At 42.4% G+C, this 25,574-nt stretch overlaps 2 protein-coding genes across 3 annotated transcripts; both read right to left on the bottom strand.

Moving 5' to 3' along the window:
• Positions 1-1,557: 1,557 nt before the first annotated feature.
• Positions 1,558-19,388, bottom strand: ddb1 (damage-specific DNA binding protein 1). The gene is made up of 27 exons (XM_062471139.1): positions 19,235-19,388; positions 18,185-18,333; positions 17,960-18,076; positions 17,396-17,617; positions 16,740-16,854; positions 16,250-16,347; positions 15,857-16,015; positions 15,583-15,666; positions 15,030-15,146; positions 14,347-14,449; positions 11,796-11,871; positions 11,304-11,412; positions 10,495-10,673; positions 9,978-10,138; positions 9,668-9,775; positions 9,223-9,430; positions 8,921-9,016; positions 8,450-8,561; positions 7,364-7,487; positions 6,995-7,159; positions 6,474-6,568; positions 5,515-5,685; positions 4,873-4,982; positions 4,268-4,437; positions 3,137-3,239; positions 2,370-2,493; positions 1,558-2,185 (listed from the first exon to the last, which is right to left on the bottom strand). Exons 1-27 carry the CDS (start codon positions 19,293-19,295, stop codon positions 2,102-2,104), a joined length of 3,420 nt encoding a protein of 1,139 aa, XP_062327123.1. The 5' UTR covers positions 19,296-19,388; the 3' UTR covers positions 1,558-2,101.
• Positions 19,389-20,191: 803 nt separating this feature from the next.
• On the bottom strand, positions 20,192-25,470 carry LOC134027916 (transmembrane protein 138-like). 2 transcript variants are annotated; one of them, XM_062471150.1, is made up of 5 exons: positions 25,397-25,470; positions 22,289-22,967; positions 21,956-22,127; positions 21,489-21,564; positions 20,192-21,234 (listed from the first exon to the last, which is right to left on the bottom strand). In XM_062471150.1, the coding sequence occupies exons 2-5, from the start codon at positions 22,414-22,416 to the stop codon at positions 21,122-21,124; spliced, it is 489 nt and encodes a 162-aa protein (XP_062327134.1). In that variant the 5' UTR covers positions 22,417-22,967; positions 25,397-25,470; the 3' UTR covers positions 20,192-21,121. The 2 variants fall into 2 exon arrangements, with proteins under 2 accessions (XP_062327134.1, XP_062327133.1); XM_062471149.1 differs by lacking the exon at positions 25,397-25,470 and adding an exon at positions 24,330-25,026.
• Positions 25,471-25,574: the final 104 nt, after the last annotated feature.

The following is a 25,574-nucleotide window of genomic DNA, read 5'->3' as shown; positions in this document are numbered from 1 at the left end:
CAAAACCAGTCAGTTGTTGCAAATGGCAGGATGACGTTCATAATGGTGGCTCAAAGGCCCAACGTAGTGAGTCAACAAACAACAAACTGATGAATATGATCATTATAATAACGGGAATACATGGTTGAAAAAGGACCATGTTCATCGGGGCCGGGTGGAGAGGTTGGATAAGGGCATTTAAAGTGAAATTAGCATTAGATAAAATTAGCACTAATTGGGATGTAGCCTATTTCTAGGATTTGCAGACCAAAGCCAGTAATCTAGCATGATCTAGGCTGTCCAGGCATCTGGTTGCAATGAAGATAAATCACGTAAACCTACTTTAAGAATATTACAACATAAATAGTCTATTTCGGAACGTGTTCGAACTCCTTCCTCCTCATGTTTGCCACAGCCTTACATTTTCTATGAGACCCCATATCTATTGCTTCTTGAGTTCATCCCCTTCTCTGCAGACCTCTCTTTTCCCTTTCACTCATCTGATTCATAATTCATACCCATGTTCGCCAGCTTTCTCCCTTCCCGCTCTTGATCAATAAAACATACCTGCGCTGCGCTCACTCGCCCTCACCTTTCGATCCCATCGCCTTGTCTCTGAAACAGGCGCCGGAGCGTCTGCATAGCTGATAAAACAGTGTTGACTGATTTTCTGAGAAACCTGACAGTGGTTGTATGCAATCATACGCATTATGTAATTTATTCTGTGGCTCAATCTATGGCCATTGTAGCATATAGTGCTGGCAAAGTAATAGCCGATTGTACAAAACCTCCTTGATGCAACAGCATAGGCCTACTATTCAGCAAGGGCATAACTAAAGCTAATGACCTAAACAAATCTGCAGCACCTGCATACCAGTCTAACACCTCACTGATATGACTGACAAATATCACCTTCCAAACAAATAACTGTGATGGATACTTTAAAGACAGGCATACAGTTACAGGATGACTGCTATTTGTCTATTGCCTAAGATTAAGTGCAAAATTATATTGTTCATTTGTTTCTCAACCCGAGGCCTCTTTTAGGTTTCTTCTGAATAATTACTTCAGAAAACGGACCCAATGTCAAAACCTTAATAAACAAGCATACTAAATAAACTGAAATGCTTTGCTTGTGAACTGAAAATAACATGGCCCTGCTTACCTCATCCAAGGTTTGAAGGCAAACCCAGTCAAAACTGAATCTCAATTTGAAACAGCTCAGACGGGGTACAAAGTGAGCTTCTAGAGTGTACACTGCTATCGTATAATGTTGAATTGACCCAAAGTTATGTGCTGCCGACATCTTCGAAGACGCATTAGCTGGGTTGGACAATAACGAATTTCAATTAAATTATTACTATTAAAAGGTAATTGCTTTAATGCCTCCTAAATTGAGGCTTTAGAATCCAGTTTGGTGTTGAACATCACTTTTCAAAAATACAAGGTTCCTTTGTAAAATCAACCTTGCCATGTCAAATTATCTTCTGATGTACTTGTGGGTGGATGGAATATAGTAGGTGTTTTAGTGACAGGATGATTTAATGTCAAGTACACAAAAGGTTGAAACACAATGCACACAGTACTAAAGCAAACTTTATTTAAAAGAAACATGGAGAACTTGACAAAGACAAAAAGCTAAGAATCTATTGTTTCCTTCCATCCTTCCTCAGCCATTATGTTCTCCAAACTCCAAACAGTTCTACTCAGCGAATGTCAGTTTAAGAGTTTCATCTTGTGTCACTACAGTGATTGTTCCATCAAACTTTATTGTACATTTTGGTGGAGCTCAAAGGTTTTCCTATAATTAAAGCCTAATACAAAGATCCGTAGGGAGTCTTACGACATTAGCACACACCGACCTACAATCACACGCTGACCAATCCCTTTGTTTGCCTCTGGGTTAGCCTACAGGATGCCAGCCATTGAGTCCAAAGGGGTCTTCAAATTCTGTATGCGTGTGATTAGCACCTTTAGATATTAAAAGGTGTCCATTCATTGAGGTTCGAAGGACGGACATGCACACGCTTGGATTTTATTTATAATTATTTACAGAGCCACGAGCGTCTCCCCTCTCACCCCAGCACATTGTGTGCCTGACCCGTGGGGTCCGGGGGCGGGGCTAGTGAATCCTCGTCAGCTCCTCCACGATCTTGATGACTTCGTCCACTGTCGCCTCTCTCTTCATGCCACTGCCATCATCAATCTGAAACAGACAGCGGGCGTCCTGTGTCGTGAACCTTCGTTGCAGCCAAGCTATACATTTACAGCCAACCGTAGAGCAATAACCTATACTTATATTTACACAAGAACTGTATACTACCAGCTGTTTGAGCTTGCTATAAGTTATGTCTGACTGAATGAGTTGGATGAAGTGTGCTTGCTCATACCTGTAGACTGCTGACCACCTCTTGCATCTTAGCTCGGCCCAAGTCAAGGAAGCTCTCAATCAGATCACCGTCGATGAAACCCGTAGCATGCTCAGTCTTGCGCTCTGTGTGGAATGACCTCCAGGTGCCAGGGTGGTCAAGGAACACAAAACAATTGCACAACAAAACAGGATACAAATAGCACCATCTAGCATTCCATGGCAATTTCATACATCAAAACAGAAAGCAAATGGCATTGCAGAGAATTTCACAGTGCAACAAAACTTGGATTCTCAATTAGTTTCACATGATCGCTCTCAGGGACAAGTAGTATTACAGGAAAAGACTTTGGATTGACACAAAAAGTGCTTTAAGACAAGGCAACTGTCAGAATAGCAGGCAAACTGACATGTCACGTACAGTAGTTTCACACTACTTTCAGTTATGGAAGTGTGCTGCCAAAATAACGTGCCAACAATGAGATTCCCATCACATTGACAAGTTGTCATTATTATGCAAGCCATGATGAATAAAGTTGAATAAAATATTTGGGAGAGGCAGTATCCACGGACCAGCCTTGTACACATAACAGCATTTCATACAGCTCCACAGCACTTGTTTCACGCATGGGACACACAGCATGACAAGGTGGCCTGACATTTACAGTTGAGGTGTATTAAGACAACAACCAGCATTCTGACAGCACACCTTCAGTTAGGGGAATCTTGAGCACACACACATATTTTGACAGTGAGTGTGTGGACACCCTGGGTCCAGTGAAAGGATATAAGCTGTGCTCGATCTTGCCCACGCTCTTGATGACCTTGTTAAGGCGGTTTTGTAGGTCCAGTAGGAGGCTGTACCAACCCTCTGACAGGGAGGTTACCAGACCTGTGTAGCACATGGGGGAGATGGAGGGGGAGGGCTGTCAGTCATATAGAGATGTCTCATGGCAGTTAACAATGCATAATCTACAGAGAAACATTTCTCTTCCTCTCCATTTTTTTCTCTCTGTCATGCTTTCAGGGTTTCTTCCTCGCTCTCGATTGTCCCCCCCCTCCCTATATACAGTGCCCCCTTATCTCCATCTTGCACAAACCTTCATTTACATGTTTCTTTAATCTTTGTCCCCTGTCATCTCTTTCATCAAAAATAACAAAAAGTGAAAATCCTATGTGGCAGTCCCATTAGTTTGACAGCAGGATACCTTTGACACAGAATTTGATTTGTGAACGTTGGACAAGAGTAATACAAATCCCTAAAATGGCTGCCTTTTCCCTCTCATCTCGAATACATCATCGCTTATTTGAGAGCAGAAACAATGCGAGGGTGTTCTGTATCCCTTGCTCATTAAAATTCCCTTTGGCTGACCATTGGCAAGAGCAGGCTAGTGCTTCTGTTCAAAACTTTCCAAGGATACTTTCAGAAGAAGCGTGAAGGTGCCAAGGAGAAAAAAATTGTGGTGCACGGTAACGGTAAGGGTAAGATAAGCATGTCCAAATGATTTCACCAACCTCTTTTCAATGATTTCTTGCCCTTACCTTTGGGATGACAGAACTACAATGAGCATGTAATGAGGTGATCATTCTACCCGACTTGCACTTTCTTTCCCTCCTAAAGGATCGATCTGCCCTAAAATGTAAATGTTTTTGTCTCTATGCTTCAAATTGGATGAATAGAAATGCAGTCCAATGCTATGAGAAGACTTGCTGGCTAATAAATCCATCAAACGCCTCTTCAAAGTCATTCACTTACTCTGCTTGTGTACAGTATTTGTGCTTCAAGACAATTTGCCCCCCATTTTTTCTGTATCCAATATATGAGCCAAAGCATTACTATGTGATGTGGAATCAGACCATTCAAACTGGTAGTTTAGAACTCTGTGCTCTGCATGGTACTGAATCATAATGGCGCCCTACCGATCATGCCATTGACTGTGCCAAAGAGCACAGAGCCCTGGGTGGGGGTGGAGCTCTCGCCGAGGTTCTGCAGCACCAGCGAGCCGTGGGAGAAGACATTGACAAACTCGCCCAGGTGAAACACGCCCACTTCCTGCAGGTGCTGGCGCTCCTCGTCTGTGGTGGCGGCGCTGCCCAGGGCAACGATACAGGAAAGAGAGGTGGAGGGAGAGAATGAGTGGAAGGCATTCTGTGGTAAGGGCTATGAGAGTCCACTCCTCGTGTGAAGTTGTTACACGGAGGAGGCTTTAAACTGTCTACCCAAATGATAAACATGGACTCCACCCAGAACCTCATCAAGGCGTACAGTTCACCAACCCAAACAGACACCATGAGCCCTCAGGACAGAAGAAGCACCAAATCCAACACCTGTGTCAGGTTACGCTCAAAGCCTAGAGAAAGCCCATGCCACATATAGTTTGTGTAACAATTAACTTGAACCGGCAAAGAGAAATAATGGTGCCAAAAAAGTGAATAGAAAACTTAAAAGGTCAAATGAATTCAGCCCCCTGCGGCTAGAGAGAGGGGGTTACTAGTGAGAGATGACATGGGCCAGCTGTCCTCACCTGTCCTTCTGACACACAAACAAGTTAAAGGCGTTCTCTGCCCCCAGGAAATTGTCATCATCCAGGATCTCGACGGCGCTCATCCAGTTGGGATTGAAATCACGCGCTATCTGAAATGAGAGTACACAGGTGTCATAAAAGGAAGGAACAATGACTCATTGTGTACCATGAGATAAAAAGGGCAGACTTGTCAGCTTTAATTAGAGGGTATTTAATGTGCACCCATAAACTTAAACATGTAGGAACCTTTGACATTTTATATAGTCAAATTATTGGACCAATTATTTTAAACTTTAATAAAAGTTTCATTTATTACTTTGTGGCATATTCTTTAAATGTTACGACTCCATGAAGTCTGTGACCCATCAGTATCACCCAACTCCTGGTATCTCATTAGCGGTCACTGTCTCAAGCTAATAACTAACCCCTTGTATTTTAATGTCTCTTTGGACTAGACTCTGCTCTTAACTTCCTGCTAGGCTCCACTAAATCAGAAATTTTCCAATAAGCAACCATTACTATGAGCGCTGGCCTCGATCAAGACCCTGGTGCGCTGAAACCCACAGAAAGATTGCAGTAGCTGACTCAAGCCCTGAGATCTTATTTAGTGGAACACGCTAGAAGAGTCAGACCTTCCCTCACCTCCTCGAAGTTGCCCTCCATGGGCTTATAAGCCAGCAGCAGCACAGACCTCATCAGGTCTCCAACCAGGATGAAGTCTCCTTTAGTCTTCAGGTACAGGGCCATGATGTTGTTGTAGTGGTTGCACTCGGTGCGCAGCTCCTTCTCTGCCGTCCACTCATACAGACGCACCTGAGACACACACAGTCCAGGGGATCCAATGTGAGTCGACAAAGACAATTCAATAATAAACAAAGCCAGCTAGTCACTCCTGAATGATGTGGATGGCAAATTCAATGTTTACTCACACTTCTTGTAGGTATTGTTTTGTTTCTGTTGTCACCAACAGGAACTCAAACGGAGTTCATTGCATTTCAGTCTAGCTATAGGGAAAGGGCCCTTTCTACCACATCTTTGTTGCATGTGGGTGAAATATAACAGTTAGTTCTAAGATTTCTTTAATATCTTGACTAGGACAAGTGGCTCCAATAATCAGTTTTCATGGCAAAATGTTTGTTTTTTTACTTGGTCCTTTCTTCAAAATAATAATAAAAAAATAATACTTGAGTTGGGTTAGAATTATTTGTATAACCCCCTTCATTTATAGACCAGAACTTGGCAAAAAGTGTTTAAATGAGACAACACTGGTTAAGATAGCCCAAATTGAATACTGCAGTTTCACACGTTTTTCTTTTTCCATTAGCACTTCAGCAATAGGCCCAGATGCTTTCCAGGTTACATCAGTGTGTTTCAACCACAATTACACACACATACCCACTAGCTCCTCAGTGCCCTCTGGCTGTATCCTGTTCATGGTGTGAGATGTCTAGGGTGGGTGATGAGAACCCAAAAAACTGACTACTTTCAAAAGGCTTCTCCTTGGTTTTTCTCACAAATCAAAATATCATTCACCACAATCTAGTAAAAGTCTAGGTGTTAAATTTGCCTGTGACATTCAATCAACCAACAGGCCCACTCACTGTGCTGTTGATGCTTGCCAGCAGTTTGCCATTGAACTCCACCATAGAGTAAACCGCTCCCTTCACCTCCTTCTCTGCGACCGTCTGAAGCTTACCTGCACAAGGGACACAACGCCAGCATTCAGAACTCAAATCGGTATTCATAATGTCTCTCCACTGTTGACACAGAATAAAACTGACGTTCGTGAGGCCTTTTGAAAAGGAAGATTTCAACTGATGCATACATGTTTACCAGTATCATGGGAGCGAAAACGTGTGTGTGTGTGTGGGGGGGGGGGCAGACAATGAGGAAAGAGTGACACACAGACAGACATCTTAGGGGAGAGACGATCAACGCTAAAACGGTGAGATGGGACTTTAGGGAAGCCAGAAGAGCCAGGGGGAAGGGAGGGGGGCAAAACTAAAAAAAAAAAAAGTTCCAATAAAAGGAAAGACAGCGTGGAAACAGAGAGAGTGGCCTAAATGATAAAGACAGTAAAAAAAGCCACTTGGTTGAAAGCACCATTCTTCAGTCTGCTCACCGTCAGTGTAGTGGAAGACGATAATCCGGCCCTGCTTGGGCTCCGCCTCCTCCGGGTACACCATGGCAGTGCCAACGATGAAGTAGACCGCCGGGTCTCTGCCCAGTTTGCATGAGACCATGCTGAGGGCATACTCACTCTGAAGGAACTGGTGGGCATGGAGGACTGGCAGGAAAATGTATAAGGGCACATATTCATTTGCTGCTTCCGTCTTATCTAAATAACCACTTCATTTTATTTCTGTAGAAACTGTGCGCACAACAGCTGTTGGCATCTACAACTCCAGGCACATTGCCCATTTCGTAAGTGATACGGATCAGGGTTATGGGCATCGGAGGAACCACAGTTATCTTTTCCATGTCACTGTACCTTCAAAGGTGTGCTGGTCAACCACGAGGAGGCTGTGAACCTCTACTTCCTCTCCAAAGGATGTTTCGTGGGGGGAGGTGCTGCTAGGGAACAGCTTGCTGGAGCTCACACTGCTGGACAGGGCCTGGGAAAGGGGGGTGGGAAGAGAGGGTGAGGGAAAGAGATATGAGGACATGAAAACCCTGTCAGGTTTCTATGACAGGATGAGGGGTTGTTGGGAGTGTTTAGTCTCCACAAGTGAAAAGGAGGAAACCACCAGGACATGTCAGGTCGTTATGGAACAGGGGTTTGCTTCTAGACCTCAATAAAACATTTACATTTAGTCATTTAGCAGACGCTCTTATCCAGAGCGACTTACATTAAGTACAGGGACATTCTCCCCGAGGCAAGTAGGGTGAAGTGCCTTGCCCAACGACACAACGTCTTTTGGCACGGCCGGGAATCGAAACAACATCCTTCTATTAATAGCCCGACTTCCTAACCGCTCAGCCATCTGACCCCCGTAACATCGACAAGCATGGCTATCTGGTATATATATTGTCCACTTTGTGCTGTATTGTTGGATTAAATATGTTGAACAACCCAGACAACTATAATCCACAATTTCTCTTTTCTATGATTTTCACTGCGGCGTAATCTTCACAGCTCTTCTTAAAGGATATGTCCTTTACTGCTGAAACAAAGAAGATGAGGAAAATGTTCTCATTATCGCTCTAAGTCTCTGTACAGTTCCTTGTTCGAGTCCCACAGGACAGAATTCCTTTTAACACGAGTGCCAAATTATCCTACTGTGAGCAGTTGCTTCATAAATTGGCACAGAAAAGAAGCAGGACTGGAGCCTGTGAATCCCAAGGCGCACATAGCCTTGAGCTATCAAAGGTTGTGTCATTGAGTCAGACTTGTAAGTGTTGTAAATCCTAAAACCAAACCAGAGTAATTGAATACTACGTTACATCTGAATACCCTATGCTTTTGTCTATGGCAGAAGCTAAGCTTTTACGTTAAGTTATCCTTTGACTTAACTGTGCGCGTGCTAGTGTATCAAACCAAGCACTTGCATAGCAACCGGATTGCTAGAACATATACCTGAGTGCTCGCACTGGGGCGAACAGCCGAGGTGGTTCCACTGGCATCCTGCATTTCCACTCGGCTGGACAGCACCCCAAAACACTGTGACACCTCCTGATAGCAGATCCTCCTGAGACAGGAACAAAGAGAGGGGGGGGGGAATGAGACGGCTGAGCGAGCATTCGATTAAACAAAGCAGGGTGAAGAGGAGGAAATGTGTAGACAGGCCAGAGATGGAGGAACAATTGGTGTAAAAAGAAAAGAAACACAAAACAAGAGACCCATCACTCAATGATAGGAACAGGCAAACAGGATTGGAAGTGAAGAACTATCTAATACGTCTTCAGAATTCTGATTCTGAGAAGCTATCAATTTGCCACTGTTCTCAAATTTGTTCTTGCAGTACTCTGATGAAAATTGTTCAGGACACATGCATAGCCCCATTCCCTACTGTTAAATACTAGCGGTTTGGCCAGAGGGGGGGGTCACCTGGGAGACTCGTAGAGGGGGACAGTCCGAATGTGGAGCTTCTGAATCTCATCGATGGTGCCGATGGTTAGAGTGCTGTTGTTGGCAAGAGCCAGACTGTCGAAGAACGCAAACAGATTACACACCAACCTAATACTACAACATCTCATTAAAACAACCATGGTTTGTCGTTGATTCAGGTAAATTAAAAAGCACATAGGAGTTTAAATGTTATATTGGGAGTCTTGAACAAAATATCAGACTTCAAGAGACTGTTTTCTCTACATTTAGCGTAGCACGACTGTCTTCCGGACGCCACTGACCTGTCAGGGTAGCCCTCCGAGTTCAGCGGACACATGTAATTGACCTCCTTGAGGTTGACGTTGGAGAAGACCAGCTTGTGGTTGCTGGAGTAGATGACGGTGGGCCGGTCGGAACAGGCGAACACATTGGAGGTGGAGAGGGAGCGGAAGGTGCGCAGCACTGTGGGCTGGGTGCCCAGGGTCACCTTCTTACGCTCGCTTAAGACACCTGATACACAGTGGGAGAGTCAATCACAAAACAACAATTTACTACTTTGATTGCCATTATTACAGCTCTTATTGCATTAACTTTATTATTAATATGCATGTATTATTACTGTTTTGTTTAAAAGTGAAAACCCCATTTTAATTAGATATAATGTTGCTGTGGCACACCTTGATTTACAAATTCAGGCCCTTAACATTCACCAGTAAAACATTTTTTATTCAAGCTTTGGTTCTTGACCTGTCTGCAGATCCAGGCCGAAGTAGAAGAGAGCTCCGTCGCCCAGGGCACACAGCAGGTAGTAGCTGCCCTCGAACGTGGTCATTAGGATGGAGCGAGGGATGATCTCTGCAGACACACACACACACGACAGAAATAGTTGAAGCACATATTACTAATTGACTCGTTTTAATATTACACTTCAACCCAAAACCCCCCTTCCATTCAAATCCCTTAAAATTAGCCTGCTTCTATTGTTCTCTATCTCTGCCCATCTCTACACCCACGGTCAATGCGACCATGTTGGAGCTCCCTCCCCTCCTGCTCTCACCTCCTCCCAGCATTTCCTTGTGCAGGGCAGTGAAGCAGGGGAGCTTTAGGACCCTGGCGGAGATGTCTGTCCACAGGCCCACGGCGCAGAGGGGCGACTCCCCTCCCTCCCCCAGGGGAGTGATGTCCAGGCAGGCTACCTCATGTTCCATCTCTGTGGTGCTGGTAGGGGAAGGGGGGGTTTAGCAGGCTACTTGTGATTCATTTTGTGTGTGTGTGTGTGTGTGTGTGCGGAAGAGAGAGTAAGATACCGTGATAATGTGTGTGAGAACACTGCACTTGTGTCAACTGTCTAAGCTGTGTTGGAGGGAGAGAGAGAGAGGAGAGAGAGAGGTGCAGCATTATACACCAAAAAGGGCCTATGAATATCTGAACGTGAGAGACAGGACGAGAGAGACACAGAATGACAAAACGCACAGCTGTAGTTCCACGCTGTATAGGCAGGGGACCAGTTACTGTGTGTGAGTGTCAGTGAGTGTGTCCCTGTATGCTCAAGTGTGAGCGTGTGCCTCAGGTACCTGATCTGTTTGAGCTCCCCAGAGAGGATCTGGAGGTAGTACAGGGCACGGCCCACGGCCAGCACCACCTGGGACGAGTTACAGGCCGCCACGCTGATGTTCCTGCCCTGTGGTTCCTTCCACTCGCTGGCCAGGGCTTTGCTGTCCTGCATCACCAGGCGTACCGAGCCCGACGTGATCTAGGGGGGCACAAAAACAGTGACACACACACCATAATTGACATCAATTGAAAATGTAATGTGGTGACTTTACTGATGTGAGCTAAACAAGCTGGTAGGCTGCTGTTTGAATATTGCATGCACACTAAGTAATCCCTTGAGCATGATAAAACCGCAATTACATACCGCTTACATTTTGCCTTACATAATGTGTAACAACTAGGAAACAGCATGAAACACATCACAGCAGTGATCAAGAGGAATAAGAACTGAAACCATAACAATAATATTCCTGGTTTTAATCTTATCATAGTCTAACCTTATTGTCTCAGTATTATTTGAATATTTCCCCAATGCCCTTAAACAAGACTGCCCCTTTAAATCATGTATGAGCCGACATCAGCAAAGTATATTATATTGAAGAGGGGAAAAAAAATCTATATTTAATAATTGATCACAAATTCATATAAGTTAATATTCAACATAAAGGGACACATTCATGAAACTCTATGAATACTACAAATGACCGAACATTGGAAAAGTACATCTTGAAATAGATTATGAGATTCCAATGATGGAATATCTATTGGGGGTCTAATTGTGGAATAAAGTGTTCATTTACTCCAAAATGTATGGCATGATTGTGTGTACCTGGATGAGCTGTTGGTGCGCCACGTTGCCACAGTAGAAGGTCTGCTGGTTGTCCACAAAACCAGGCAGCTCAGTCTCCTCGACCTCCTCCCCACTGAGCATCAGCACTCTGGGGAAGGACAAATCCCTCATGTCATGACAGACGTAATAAAGCACCCAAATCATGCCTCTTCTACTGGAGCTTTTAGACCCAAATGTTAAAGTTCAAAAGTTCAATCATGGAGGTAACTGGGCCACTGGGATTTTATCTGGAGCTTGTCTGTAGGGGTGATATCGTTGACACTATGACAAATGTTGTATGTACCCTCATATTTTTCAGCCGACACTTACATTTAAAAACCTACCCATGTTAACACTGTCATTAATTAGATAACCATCATGTAAGCTTTGTCATGTTACACAATGCCAAAAAACTGGGCAATTACACCTCTCTATTACCAATATATTTGAAGAGTTTAAATTGATCCAAGCGCTGGAGGCTGGTTATCTCACCTGGTTTGTCCAACGAAAGACAGCACCAGCATATCATCAGTTTCCCTCCCAGCCTCGGAGCGCAGGGGCCACAATCCTGGAACATGAAAAAATATATTGGTATGGGGAAAGAGAAAATAAATGGATCCCTGAACATTCACTATGGGTAAACAGAAAGAGAATACATGCAACTTGGTTTTACCCAAATGTTCAATTTGTCAAAACAGAGGTCCTAGGGGATGTTCTGGGGCTAAAGGTTTTGGTTCAATCTCAACAAGTCATTGATTGGATAAGTGAGTAATTACATCCCATCAAGAAGTCTTAGCTCAAGGTGAGGGAGTCAACGTCTGATGGACCTACTGAGTCCAGTTATTCAATAAACCACCCTAATTAAACAAGAGCCTATGGACCTTAGTGCCACAATTGAATACCAGGCAAATTTTTTTTTTTTTTTACTGAGGGCTCCAAAATCAAGTGTCCAAAACAAAGTCTTAAGTCTTCAGTCTAAAACTTAAACTTGGTGTTTGGACCCAAACATGCTATTTGCAAGCCTTTACAAGACCTGTATAACACATTTCACCAACCAACTACTTAAGGCTATATAAGCGTTTGTGATTAATTATACAATACAACTAGAGAGGGTACAATTTCTGGGGAAATTGTAGGGTGTGCTTGCTTGCGTCGGTTGGACGGGTCCGTTTTTTAATGACATTTTTACAACTGATATTTCTGTATTTTATATAAAAATGCATACTTATTATTTATAAAGATTACATAGATTTAAAAGCATTTTTTTTTTGCTGCTCATTTACAACTGAAAATACGAGTGAAGTGTAGAATGAAATGGATGTCTTCTCATTTCCCCTGCAAGAGGCAGCCTCATCGTTGAATCAAAACAAATACATTTGGCAGACCGGTGTACAAATGGACCTAATCTCTATGACTTAAACGTCCTTTTAAGTTTTTCCCTTCTCGTGATATTTTCATGCATTTAGCCTACTCATTGCATTCATTCATTAATAAAGAACCCCCTTTGAAGATTATTCTACGACGTTACCCGGCAGTAGAAGATGGAATCGCGATTCAAACAGTACCATCTGCTAACTGAAAATATGCCCCCCAAAACGTAAATAAGCTTGACATTTATTTAGTGGAAAATCGCTCATTCATAAAAAGCTCACTGGTAGCGATCATTGTAAGGTAACAACGCAAAATGCGATATAGCCCTGTGTGGAGAAGCTGCCCCGGTAAATTGTACTACTACGGTACAGTACTAGACTACTGCTGTGTTCGTCTCGGTAGCGATTGCGTTGGTTGAATTCGATTAAACGTTCCGTTGTACGGTTTAGGCTGAAATTAATTATTTTCATGAACAGATTGACAAAGTTTAGGCTGTGGCAATGAAGTTCAGGTTAGTAGTTAGATAGACTTTTGATTTAAGTAAGGGGAGTGCCGAACATGTTCTGTCGCCGTTTGACTTCCTAAACAGCTGTGTATGTTAGATGTTTTTGTCGTGTGTCTCGCGTAGGCTACAGCGTTGCAGTGATACACTGGATTGAAACCACAGGTAATGATAATTTCACCCACAAATCGTTTACTTGTAATCTAATGTCATAATAAATCCTACAACGAAAATGTATATGTGAGGAATGTTTATTTTAACGATTGAAAACAGATACATCATGTGTTGCCCGGGCAACAGAGGCTAATGTCATGCTAATGCTTCAGTGAAATAGTAGACTACCGTTTCCGAAAGTAGATGTGGGCCTACTTCCTTAATAATATCAGCTAATATTGTACATTACATTTCATAATAGTGTTTCACATCACAAAGTAAAATGAGTAAATAGTTATCACCCTGGCCGCTTTGCTTGTGGCGTTTCTGCAGCTGCCTTGCAGTAAAGCTATAGTTAGCCTAGCTATCCCCCAAGTTAACAGATGCGAAACGAATGTTCTGCTACAGGTAGTCACGCGTGTTTTCGTGACGTTAGTAATGTCAGTGACTGTGGCTAGCAAATTAGCCACCGTTAGCTTCACTTTTCGCCACAAAAACTTAACTTAAGCCCAAACCATGCAACGGAACGTACATTCCAATAGAAGCAACGTAATCGCTACCAAGACGAACCTTTTGACACTGCCGTTGTGTATGTAGGCCAAATATTGACTGAGTTTTAGGGGGGCGAAAATAAACAATAATAAATATATATGTGAGAGAACAATGGTTGTGCTGTCGCCGAAGGCTTGAGCACACCCAATTATTCTTGGGAACACTGCATGCTAATATGCAGCTGCATACAAAGCTGCTGTCCAGAAAGACGTGTACTGAGGAAGATGAGTTGTTGCTTTGCTTTTGGATTTAACAGCTCACAAGCAAACATGTCTGCAAACAACAATGAATAAACACTGAGGTGCCCAATGTTAAATCCAGTCGACTCTGCTCTTTTGAGCCCCTGAGATCAGGTAAGGCAAAGAAGAAACCCTGCTAATAATCTAAATTCTGGCAGAGTGGAGAGAACAGATCAGATTTGATCCGAGACCTATAAACATCAAGGCACCCGAGAGAGGTATCGACCTTTAATTCCAGGCAGGTCGATGCTGGCGTGCTCGTGGATACCAATTCCGTTTCTGATGATCCTGAGGGATCCTTCTTTGAATGCCCCTGAGCAGGTCACCAACTGTAGGGTCACCAATGAGGAGATAAAAAAGACAGAAAGAGAGAGAGAGGTAGGAAGACAGCGAGAAAGAGAGAAAACGGGTCACGGTCTGCTAGTGTGTGTGTAGGCGCGTGGATTTATCTACCCACCTGGGTATTATTAATTCAGTCCTTAAGTCAGACAAAAATGGAAAATTGACCCTCTCAAGTCTGCTTTTGGATGCCTCTCACTTCAAATACAATGATTGTGAGGTAGGCTAGCTTCTGGGTGTTCTGTACTCTGTTATTTTGGAAAATGTTATATTTCAAATACAATGATTGTGAGGTAGGCTAGCTTCTGGGTGTTCTGTACTCTGTTATTTTGGAAAATGTTATATTTCTAGACTGTGCAGGTAATGAATTATGGGCAAAAACTCTGTTCAATTGAGCTGCTATAATTGGTGCTGTTTGTCAACCGGGACAGCACTGAGACATATTTGGATTTAAGAAGTTACAAAACACTTCAAATGGTTTGTTCAATGCATGGTGATCGTTGGTTGAGCAATTTTAGCCTTGCATTCACCAAATACTGCAAAACAGCCTTCATGTTAGTGTGCTCTTACCTGACCCTGGCCTTGCCTTTCCAGATCCACCACACACATGTCCACAATGGGACCCAGGTTGGTGAAGGTCTCCATCACAGCCACATACGAGCCCTGGTCGTTACTGTCCACGTTGAGCTGTGAGAAACGAGACAAAGTCCTGAATGCGACAAACATATTTCTGACCTGATAAGTACATTATCATGAAGCTTGTGAATGTGAAGAGGTGAACTTCACACAAAATGTCAAATAGTGCCAGTAATCTCTGCGGGTTCTCATTTGGCTCATCTTAAGATCTCGAACTGAGACCCTTAAGTAATCAAGTTAAGAAAGGCCTGTCAAGATCCTAAAACAGCAGTTTAAAGTCTGCGTCATGAGTGTATACAGGCCAGTCCATGAATATTTAGTCAAAATCAGAATTGTGTCATAGTCCAATGACTCAAATATGAACTGCATTCAGACAAGTAAATTCATAATTTTTAAGTATAGACAGTAAATTGTTGATACATGCAGAGGGTTCACAAGTGTTTAATTTTAAGATAGTTACAAGACATAAAATAAAAAAAACACTCACTTTAACCAGCTGGGAATCCCCCAGTCTTGAGCCAACAAATACAACACCATTGTCCAGATAGGTCAGGCACTCTGCAATGGAGGTCTGGGGAGGAAAAAGAACAGCCAATCCGATCATACACGTTATGTGATGATCCATCTGTAATCTCACGCTAATACAGAACTAAACTAGCGATACATTTATTTTCAGGCCCTGTGTTATTCATATACACAAATTAATGTATATACTTGCTAAATAGATTGGTGGAGATAGTCAGACAGAAAGAAAACAGCACCTCTCCGAGCAGCTCCACGCGGAGGTCCTTGAGCACCACGGCCCCGTCCATCAGCTCCTCCTTCTCCAGCAGCAGCATGAACAGACGGCCCTCCATGTCCCCCAGCAGGTAGCGAGAGCCATTAGGGTCCACGCGGTTGTGGCACACAATAGTGCTTTGCTGTGGAGACAGACGTCACATTTCAATAAACCGGCAGACGGTAAGGTGAGAAATTGTCGACCGATTAGGTATGTAGCAGGTTCTTTACCTGCTGCATGCTCTACAAAGTTCAGTTACCTACTCTGTAGTTTACTAGTGAGCGTAGAGAATAGGCTACACCCGTCAAATGAATACAGATGATCATGTTCCCACTATCACAGACAAGAGATGCTGTTTCCCATGTGCGGTTGTTACCTTGATAGTAGGAGGTGCAATGGCCAAGTACTTGTCCCCATTGTGGTAAGTGATGGATTCTTGTCCAATGATAATAGCACCTCCAAATGGCTCTGGGACTACAACATAAACAAAACATTAAATCATCCATGCAGAATGTGCTATTTAAGACTCAATATCCTTTTAAATGATGCTCTCAATGTCATTATTCATCTGCAGTGATTAAATCTGCCTTTTAATAAAGAACAATGTTTAACTCCAACTCTAAACGTTTTCAGACTAAGCTAAAAAAACGGAATAGTTGCGAGTTATGCATTGGAGCTTGTGAGATTATGTCCCTTTATTAACACTTCTAATATTTTATCAATCCCTTCCTCTATCTTTGTGTAGACAAATCTCAAGATTTTACATAGCTGAACGTGAGGACAATTCAATTTTGGTATTTTTCTGTTGGCAGCGGAGGAGGAGTATTTGGGGTAGTGGAACTGGGCTTCTGAGGATTCCTCCTGACCTGGGATGACCATTGAGGCCTCGGCCTCCACGTTCTCCTGCTTCCACGGCCCCTTATTAAACTCCTTCTCTCTTAGGGATACTTCATAGGTCTTCACATGGCGCCCCTGAGGATCCTGAGGCAAAGTAAACATAGAATCAGATATAAGGGAGTACAACGGCACTTAGGAATGCTTGGCTGGACCTGATGTTAGTTTCCTCCAGGATCACAATGACTCGTATTGAGAGACTTGTTGCTCTTGTTGGTTAGTTTTAACGGTTTCAAATTCTTGTACTCGCTGTGAAATATTTTACTGTTGTTTTTTTTTCTCTACAGGTACACTCTTGCACTCTTGTTTAACTCTTGCAACTTGTTTAACTGCATGCTCTTATGGTTCTTCCCTTTGGCACTTATTTGGTTTTCCACAATGTATGCTTCATGTTTTGGCTGCTCGCAATGTTTGGGGCTATCTCGTTGTTATGATCAGTGACCTATGCTCTTTTGTAAAGCTCTCTCTTGGAAGTCGCTTTGGATAAAAGTGTCTGCTAAATGCATAAATGTAAATAAGAGACAGGTACAGCCCAAGAAACCCAAATTGATATATGGTCAATCTCACATTCTTACATCTTAATGCTTGTTCAGCAACCACCCAAAACACACACACACACACTCTCTACCTGGTAAATGAAGCAGACGGTGGGTGCCTGGCAACCGTACAGGAAGTGCACGTCGATGACCTGCAGCTCCTCCAGACGGATGTTGAAGGCCTTCAGCTCGCGATTCTCCCTGTCCAAAGGGATCACCTTGAACAATCCGTCATACAGGCGCAGCCCGATCATGCGGCACTCCGGGTCCACAATGCCAATGATGCCGGTCTCTGACGGGCGGCCAATGCGGTCCTGATGGAAAAAGAGGGTCGGTGAGTGCATGGCAAAATTCCAGAAGACAGCATTCTTTGGTGAGCATTGGGTTGCTCTGCACACACCGGACACGGCACGGCTCACATGGTAGGAAGGTAGATCCTATACATTGATGAATTATACTTTGTTGGCTTCATGAGTGCAAAACAAAAATGTTCTAGAGCAGTTATGTCTTTGGCATAACCGCAATGATTCAGTCAAATCCACAATGAACAGAAACTGATAGTATCTGGCAAGTCCAAACTTCCCTAGTGAGATGACAGCATACTTACACTGAGTTAGTAATGGAAAGGTTCAAGTGGGACTACTGCTTGTGCTTACCTGTACATTGCCATGGGCACGGGTAATAATGTCAATGCTCTCCCCATTCTGTTTGTACTCCAGGATGCAGGCGTTGTACTTAGCCGTGAGAATGAACAATAGATCCTTGCTTTCACCCTAAAAAGTAACATTGTACACAACAAATATACACAAGGTTTATTGATTGGGATAACAATTCATTGAATCAAAGTTTGGCTATGCTTTTCCACCCACCCTGGTACTCACCTTGGGCCTGAAGAGCTCCATGACAGAAATCTTGCCATACATGCCCACCTCTTTAACGGGCCTGAGCCCCTCTGCTGTGACAACATAGATTTCCAACCGTGTGTTTTTTGCTATGAGCAGATTCAGGTCTTCAGCAGAGGTGAAGTGGCCTGAAGAATTGGAAAGACAAAATTCGTCAAACAGCTTTAACTATCTCTGTTGAAGAGCCATGCCCTGGTAGAGAGTAAACCTTTAGGGCCATAATAATAATAACCATAACCATAATAACCCAAATGATACCAACAATTGCTCAAATTTGTCACTGCAATGCTACATTGTTGAGATCAACAATTCCTCTTTTAAGTAAATATTGTCATTGACTTGAATGGGACAACCACAATTTACAATGGCTGGCCGGTTAAATACAGTTATTGAAGAAGTATGTTAACACTGTCACTGTAGTAATATATCATAACTAGGCCAGACTGGACTCCTGTTTTTATATATATCTTGGGTTAATTAAATGTAGGTCGGCTAGCTATCTGGACTAGCTCTAACAAGCTAGCTCACTCGCTGGCTTCACAACTAACTAGTTCATATTTGAAGGCGACACGTGAAAACTAGAGCTAGTCGTTGACGCTAGTGTTGTTGTTTTGAAATCGGTACGTCAAATACCTTATAAACAAACACTCGGATCTCTTACTTTAGGTAACACTAAACGCATTGGCTTCAAAACATCCTGCGTGACACACATCAGTACCAAGCTAGTTAAGTAAGCTAACGAAAGTAAGCTAGCTGACTTTACACACTAACTGAGAGGCAAATACTCTTGACCATATGTCATAGACATTTTTAATTTGACTACGCATGGAAACTCAATTTTGCTACAAAATAGCATCGACAGTTACACGCTGCTACCATTTAGCAAACAATAGCAATTTCAGGGGCCTGCAAGTGCCTGAAGCTTGAGTTCTCGCGCGGGAGCATTTGCGTGCCAGAATAAGGTGCTCGACGATATGTTGATACGAAGCTCTGCAGACAGTCCATACGACATCGGAGGCATACGTGTACCTGTAATGCAGGCATTGACAGCCGTTGGTTTCTGCGCTGTAACCACGTAGTTGTAAGACATGGCGAACACCTACAAAATAGTTTTAGTTCTCCACAAGTCTAGACACCACCATGGATAGGAAGGTGTTAAAATCAGACGGAAGTCAATATCCCAGTTGAGTGCCTAACATCTCCTCACAGCGCCTCTTGTGGTTTGGATGTAAATTTGAATCCATTTCCCATTGGCCCCATTTCACAATTCCAATATAATAGGTTTTTCTGTTTTTGGTCGTGAAGCACAACTATACGATTTTGTTTGGCATATAACCATCAATGCACACTTAGGACCACCCCTTAATTTCGTCACTTTTACTTTGGTGCTGTGATCCTGTAAATGTTCCTATCATTTTCAAGTCTGGTTCCATAACATTACAATAACGTGGTAATCTTTGAACACATACAAAACCCATGCAGATTTTTGGGGGGATTGCTTGTAGCTACTATAGTATTCATACTACACACTCTACTATATTTCTGTACTCTTTGTCACCTTTGTCCCACCTCTTTTTTTTACTTCATACTTACAAATCTTAGTGTGTTTTGGGTGTGAGCATGGGTGTGACTACAGTAACTGAAGGCATGGATGTCAACAGCACTGGCCTAGAGGCTATTTGCAGATGGCTGTCTGTGAAACCTTCAGGCCTCAATCCCTGATTAATCCCAGGGATAAGAATAGAGCCTAGTCTGTTCTCAATGAAGGGTGTGTGAGTGTTTTCATAGCCTCAGTCAGTCTGAATGTTTTCCGCTGACAATCAATTGAACAAGTTAGTAGTACAGCACATGGAGTCTAATAGTAAAACTACATATAAACACACACGTGCAAATGTCGTAAAATGAAAAAAATTGTGTCAGTACAGTTAAGTTGTGTTTGTTTGTATACTGTACATGTGGTACTGCAGTATTAAAAAGGTTGTCATACACATTTTTTTTCCATTTATTACAGTTGTACAAAAGAAAAGAAAAATCAAACAGAACATGCAAAATCACACAACATGAAATAAATAAAATAATAGTATGCCCTTATAAACATAAATGTTGCCCTTATAAACACAAAGGCCTTCCAGACACCACCACACAGACAAGGCAATCTGGCAAACACTTTTCACACTTGTCATTATTCATTTTTAGATTATAGAACATTTTTGTTTTTGTTCTTCGTATCAGTGTTGTGCTTGTTTTGAGCAGCAAAAAGCTCACAATAACTGAATTTAAGAACAGTTTTGTGCTTGTAACTGTGCTTTGCATTAAAACAAGTGAGAGGGATGTGAAACGTTGTCTGAGTTGTACTTTTGTTTGTTTCTGGTAGCTAAGGGGGAGGGTTCACTTTTTAAAGTGCAGGCATCCTGAAATAAATAAAGAGCATGTTGGCAAATTTGGTTAAATTCATATAAAGTATGTACTGCATAGTAGAATTGGTGGGAACAACAACTACACAGCAAACCTTTAACACTTACCCAAAACCTTTAACATAAGTGAACGTATTTATCGCATTTTCAAACAGAGGAGTGTGGTGCTGGTAACAACAATAGTTCCAAAATGTTAGCATCACAGACAACATCATATTAGTAACACATCATGATCCATTTCTTCCTTTTGAATTCCATGTTCCGCTGGTAGATTCACATGGATGCAGATATTGCATTGTTGAGAACAAGCTTGCTTTGACTTCCACATTGTGACTCACACTGCTTTAACTCTCACTTACTATCTGGCATCTCTCGCCTGTGTTGGCTTAAGCTTAGTGGTATCCATTCTGGCAATGCAAATGGGAAAATCTCTTGAGTGTGAAGGAGAAGTCCAATTTGGCTATACTCATGTCAGTTTCATCTCAATGCACATGCTGTCCATTCACTGGCGGGCCCTGGCAAAGGCCTCTCGCAGCCAGGGCGAGTCCTCATAAAGGCGAGGGTCTCCCAGGTACTCTGTAGTGCGCTTGTAGAAGTAATAGTACAACACAGAAGCTGCACACAAGAGACACAAATACACAGTACCATTTACAAACAAATACAGAAATCAGAATTGCAACTAATCAAAGGACAACAAACAAAACTGACAGTCCACTTGGCCAGTTAAGTGAATGAAACTCACACCAATTTGGCACTCCAAGTTCACAGTGCCAAGGTCACACTATATTGGCTGTAATACGATGCTTTATTTTCGATAGTATTTATTTATCTCTCTAGCATTGGGCTTTGCATAGTAACAACAGTCTCACCTGTTCTTTGGAGCACAAACAGCACTTGGAGACCATCAGTCCACACATAGCGGTTTGAATTCAGCCAGCGAAGGTTCTGGTACGACAGAAAAACATGAATTTCGTCTGTTGCCAATTTCAAGGGATATAGTTTGAGAGGTTTCACATTTAACATCTAGCTTGTGTTTACTGTCAACTATACAGCCACCAGATGACTGCTCATTTCTATTTAAAATAGAAAAGAGTTAGCATTAAGTATCTTTAATACAAAACAACCTCCATAACATTTTACATTGACTGTATATTTCTAGCTCCTAAATACCCATGCACATGACTCAACAATTGATATGGTTAAAAATATCACATTTATAAAATATGCTGTTATGTTTTATCTGCCTCTTTCAATTATAATTTCAAAAGACTGGGCAACTAAAAGCTTGGATGGACCCCCAACACAGAGACAGTTTATTTATTCAGTGCATACGTACCACGATCCATGAGTGTAATGAGATACTGAAGGTTAGATAGAGTGCCGACAGCAGCAGCAAAGCTCTGAATCGCTCCAAAAGAAGGGACACAAGCCCGACCTGGAATACGTAGGTGTTGAACAGCATCAATAGAATGATGATTAGGTTGAAAAGGATGGAGATGTCTTGGATACTGGGAAAGAGAAAGGTAAAGTAAGGGAACAAGAAAGTAATGTAAAAGTCTGACATTTGTTGAGTAGATAATTTTCATGGCTTCAAGATTTGTTAGAACCTTAGCACATAGGACCTTACAGCCTGAGCTATGGTCAACTGAATCCCCCCCTGCCCCCTTACATGAAGAGCACGAGCTGGACAACAGGCGCTGCCCTCAGCAGCTCGCTAAAGGAGTTGACAAACAGGTCGAAGGTGAGCAGGCTCAGCTGGATCAGCAGTACTAGGGAGTAGTTGTTGGTCTGTAGCATCTCCGGGCCAAATGCTGCTCGCCCGGGCGGTGAGTGGCTCCACGACGGATCCACGGTTACACACACTCACACTCACCTTATAAAGAAACATAGGAGCACACGATGGTGCCCTGGCTGTCCTGAGCTTTAGCAAAGCAGTCCCCTGATATTGTTGTGTCCACTGTACAGTGCCAGTCCAATTGCTGGTACAGTATGTGGATGTTTACAACGCAAACTCCTGCCTTAGGGCTCCATTTTAAGTAAACTGAATCACTCCCATGGACTGAAAAGCACTGCTGCCTGTTCCAAGTATGTCATTGACTTGAGTCTTTGGAGCAGCTCTCTGGAAATTTTGTCTGTCAACATGGTGGAAATATGCAGCATCTCAGTCCTAGTCCAGAATGTCCTAACAAGATGTGAGGTAGGGTGTGCTCTTTATGTCATGGTGGTGGCTATAATGGCAGGAAAGCAATAGGGGAGAATGCTCTCAAACTTGATATGCATTGCTTTTACTTGATGCATAATTTTTTGATGGTGAGACATCCATTCCACAGCTATACATCAATTGAGCACTGTTTAGGAGACAGAAAAAAGAAAACGTGAATCACATGTAGTTTTAGTGTCTTCAATGTCAAGAGTGTTCTACTTCATTTTGAAATGTTCACATTTTAAAAGATCGCTAAATTTGTATTAAAATGTTTACTCTCATGGAATTCCAGTGACTTTAATGGTCGGCCTTTGCACTATGAGGTAAAAGCACACAGTATAAGAATACTCTACACTTCTTAACCATGTGACTAAGCCACTGCTTATTTCTTACCTATGACAGAGTTGCACAAGGTCATGCATGAGGTAAGCGTGTTACACCGGCAGACAGAAGCAATTAGAGGTCAGGCACTGGATTAAATTCTTAATTTCACTTAGTGGAGAAACCCTTACTATCTGCAGTAATCCCCTTCTCGCCCTCCTTTCAAAGCACCACAAGAACACAGTACCTGTCAGGAACCTGGGGCACACACATACACGTCTTGCCTCGCACAGGCTATTGATTTGGATTCACAAAAACTTTTTGTCCTTCTTTTGGCCAGATTCTGCTCTTAATTACTTTTTAACTGTAGATGACTAAGTGAAGGGACTAAAGTAGGAAGCCAGTAAGTCATGAAATTACCTCACAGCAACTGAGCTTTGTTGTAGGTGTATATTAGAAGGTACTTCTTGTTGTTTTCCATGAAGTTCATTAGAAACTTAGCCAGGAGAAATAAGCTACATATGTACAGCAAACGTCGGCAACAAGGGTAGGATGGTTTGGTAGGCCTACTAGTTTACTACCACAGACTCTGATATGTCAGCCAAGTATTCCATACTGTCCGTACAGCGAAAAAAAATTGTTTGTTATTATCAGCTTTCATGATTGACAGCTAATAAGATAGTGTTGTGATGCTTGAGATTTATATTAAATTATGTTCTGCAATGCATACATATTTCAAGGACTAAAATCTATACTTTGTTGAAAGTAGAATGGCCAATGTTACCTCACAATGCATACATATTTACATATGCTATGTTACACAGCTTTGTGGTAACATGGTGACACAAGGTGGGGCAGAAGCGTCAATAGTAAATTATGAGATATGTACTGGAATTGTAGTATGTGTACAATAAGCTCTTTTCATATGCTTGATTTATAAAACTGTTCAACTCTGTCAGATAATCAGCGCTGGTATTGTGCTACATGTTATTACATTGGCCAAAGAATGTTGCCACATGGATTCCAGACTCAATTGAAATATACTCATCTATTTCATTTTCTAAACATGTGCAAGGCATCTTTTTGACAGAGCTCAAAATAAGTGCATAAGTAATAGAAATAGACATGCCAACATATTTAAACCAGGATTTGGTTTATACACCCTATGGCTATTTCAATTTCTTACCTAAAATCTTGTGTTTAACATGTTTTGGTAATGTAATCCTGAACCTCCTTTGTACTTCCTCTACCTGACAACCATCGCCATGAAGATGTGAACGGTTGACTGAGAACTAAACATTGGAAATCTTGACTAGTGTCAGCTGTTTTGTTTCACTTAGGTTGGAGTAGGATTACAGGCTGGATAAGCCTGTGATCCAAGCCCATGTTCATCGCAATGACCTGTCCAACACCTGCTGAAGCCAGAGAGACTTGAGGATTAAAATAATAACTCTACTGTATGTTAGAAAGTCTACTACATTTCTTCCAGGACTTTCATTGTGCTTTTATCATATAGAGGGCAACAACAGTTCTTGCCAGTTCTGGAATACTTTGGTTGTAACTGATGTGGGCTCTAACTGTTTGTATGATGTATAGTAACTGTTCACCGAATCATCTTGTAACTATAGTTATAGACCTCTAAACATCACAGCTGGAAGTAGATGTCCAATGGAAACTCTTTTGTGAAGATTTAGCTCAAAATGAGGCTGTCACTGCACTGATTAGCTCCCAGCCACGTACAATCATCACTTCATTTTTCACACTGAGCCACACTTGCATCACTCAGTCAAGCCAGAGTGGCACAAGTGAAGTGGTCCTGAAGATGAATCTTTAAAATGTGTGTTCTTAGACCACACATTTCATTGAAATGTATGCACCTCTGAATGATTTGTGCAAGGCACTTAACCCTTGTGTTCTCTTCGGGTCATTCTGACCCATCAGTCATTGTTACCCACCGTCGTATTGTGACAACTTTACCGCATACAAAAACAAAGTGAAGCATTTTCTTTTAACCGTCGGGCTGTCTCAGACCCTCCACATTGCGAAGGTTAAAAGAAAATGATTTTTATTTGTTTTTGTATTGGGTAAAATTTGGTAAACACAACGATGGTTCGTTATGAACCTTTGGGTCATGTGACCCGAAGGCAGCACAAGGGTTAATCATCTTAAGGACCTACCTGGCAACTTGGTGTCTTCTAAAACGATCCACCAAAAGTAAATTGATACTTCAAACCAAAGTAAAGTTAAACTTACCTGGAAAATTATTGGTGATTATTCTAATCGACTAGACGACTCACAGCTTGCGTAGCTACCTCCAAATGACACACTCTAGTGGATTCACAAAGCTGTGAGCAGTCACCAAGCCTTGACCAGTAACAGCTTTAGTACCACCATACCCCTAAAAGAGGTGCACATATTTTTCTGTCCCACA

Source organism: Osmerus eperlanus, chromosome 10 (assembly GCF_963692335.1).
Source record: "Osmerus eperlanus chromosome 10, fOsmEpe2.1, whole genome shotgun sequence".
NCBI lineage: Eukaryota > Metazoa > Chordata > Actinopteri > Osmeriformes > Osmeridae > Osmerus > Osmerus eperlanus.
This window is presented reverse-complemented; position numbering and strand designations above follow the sequence as displayed.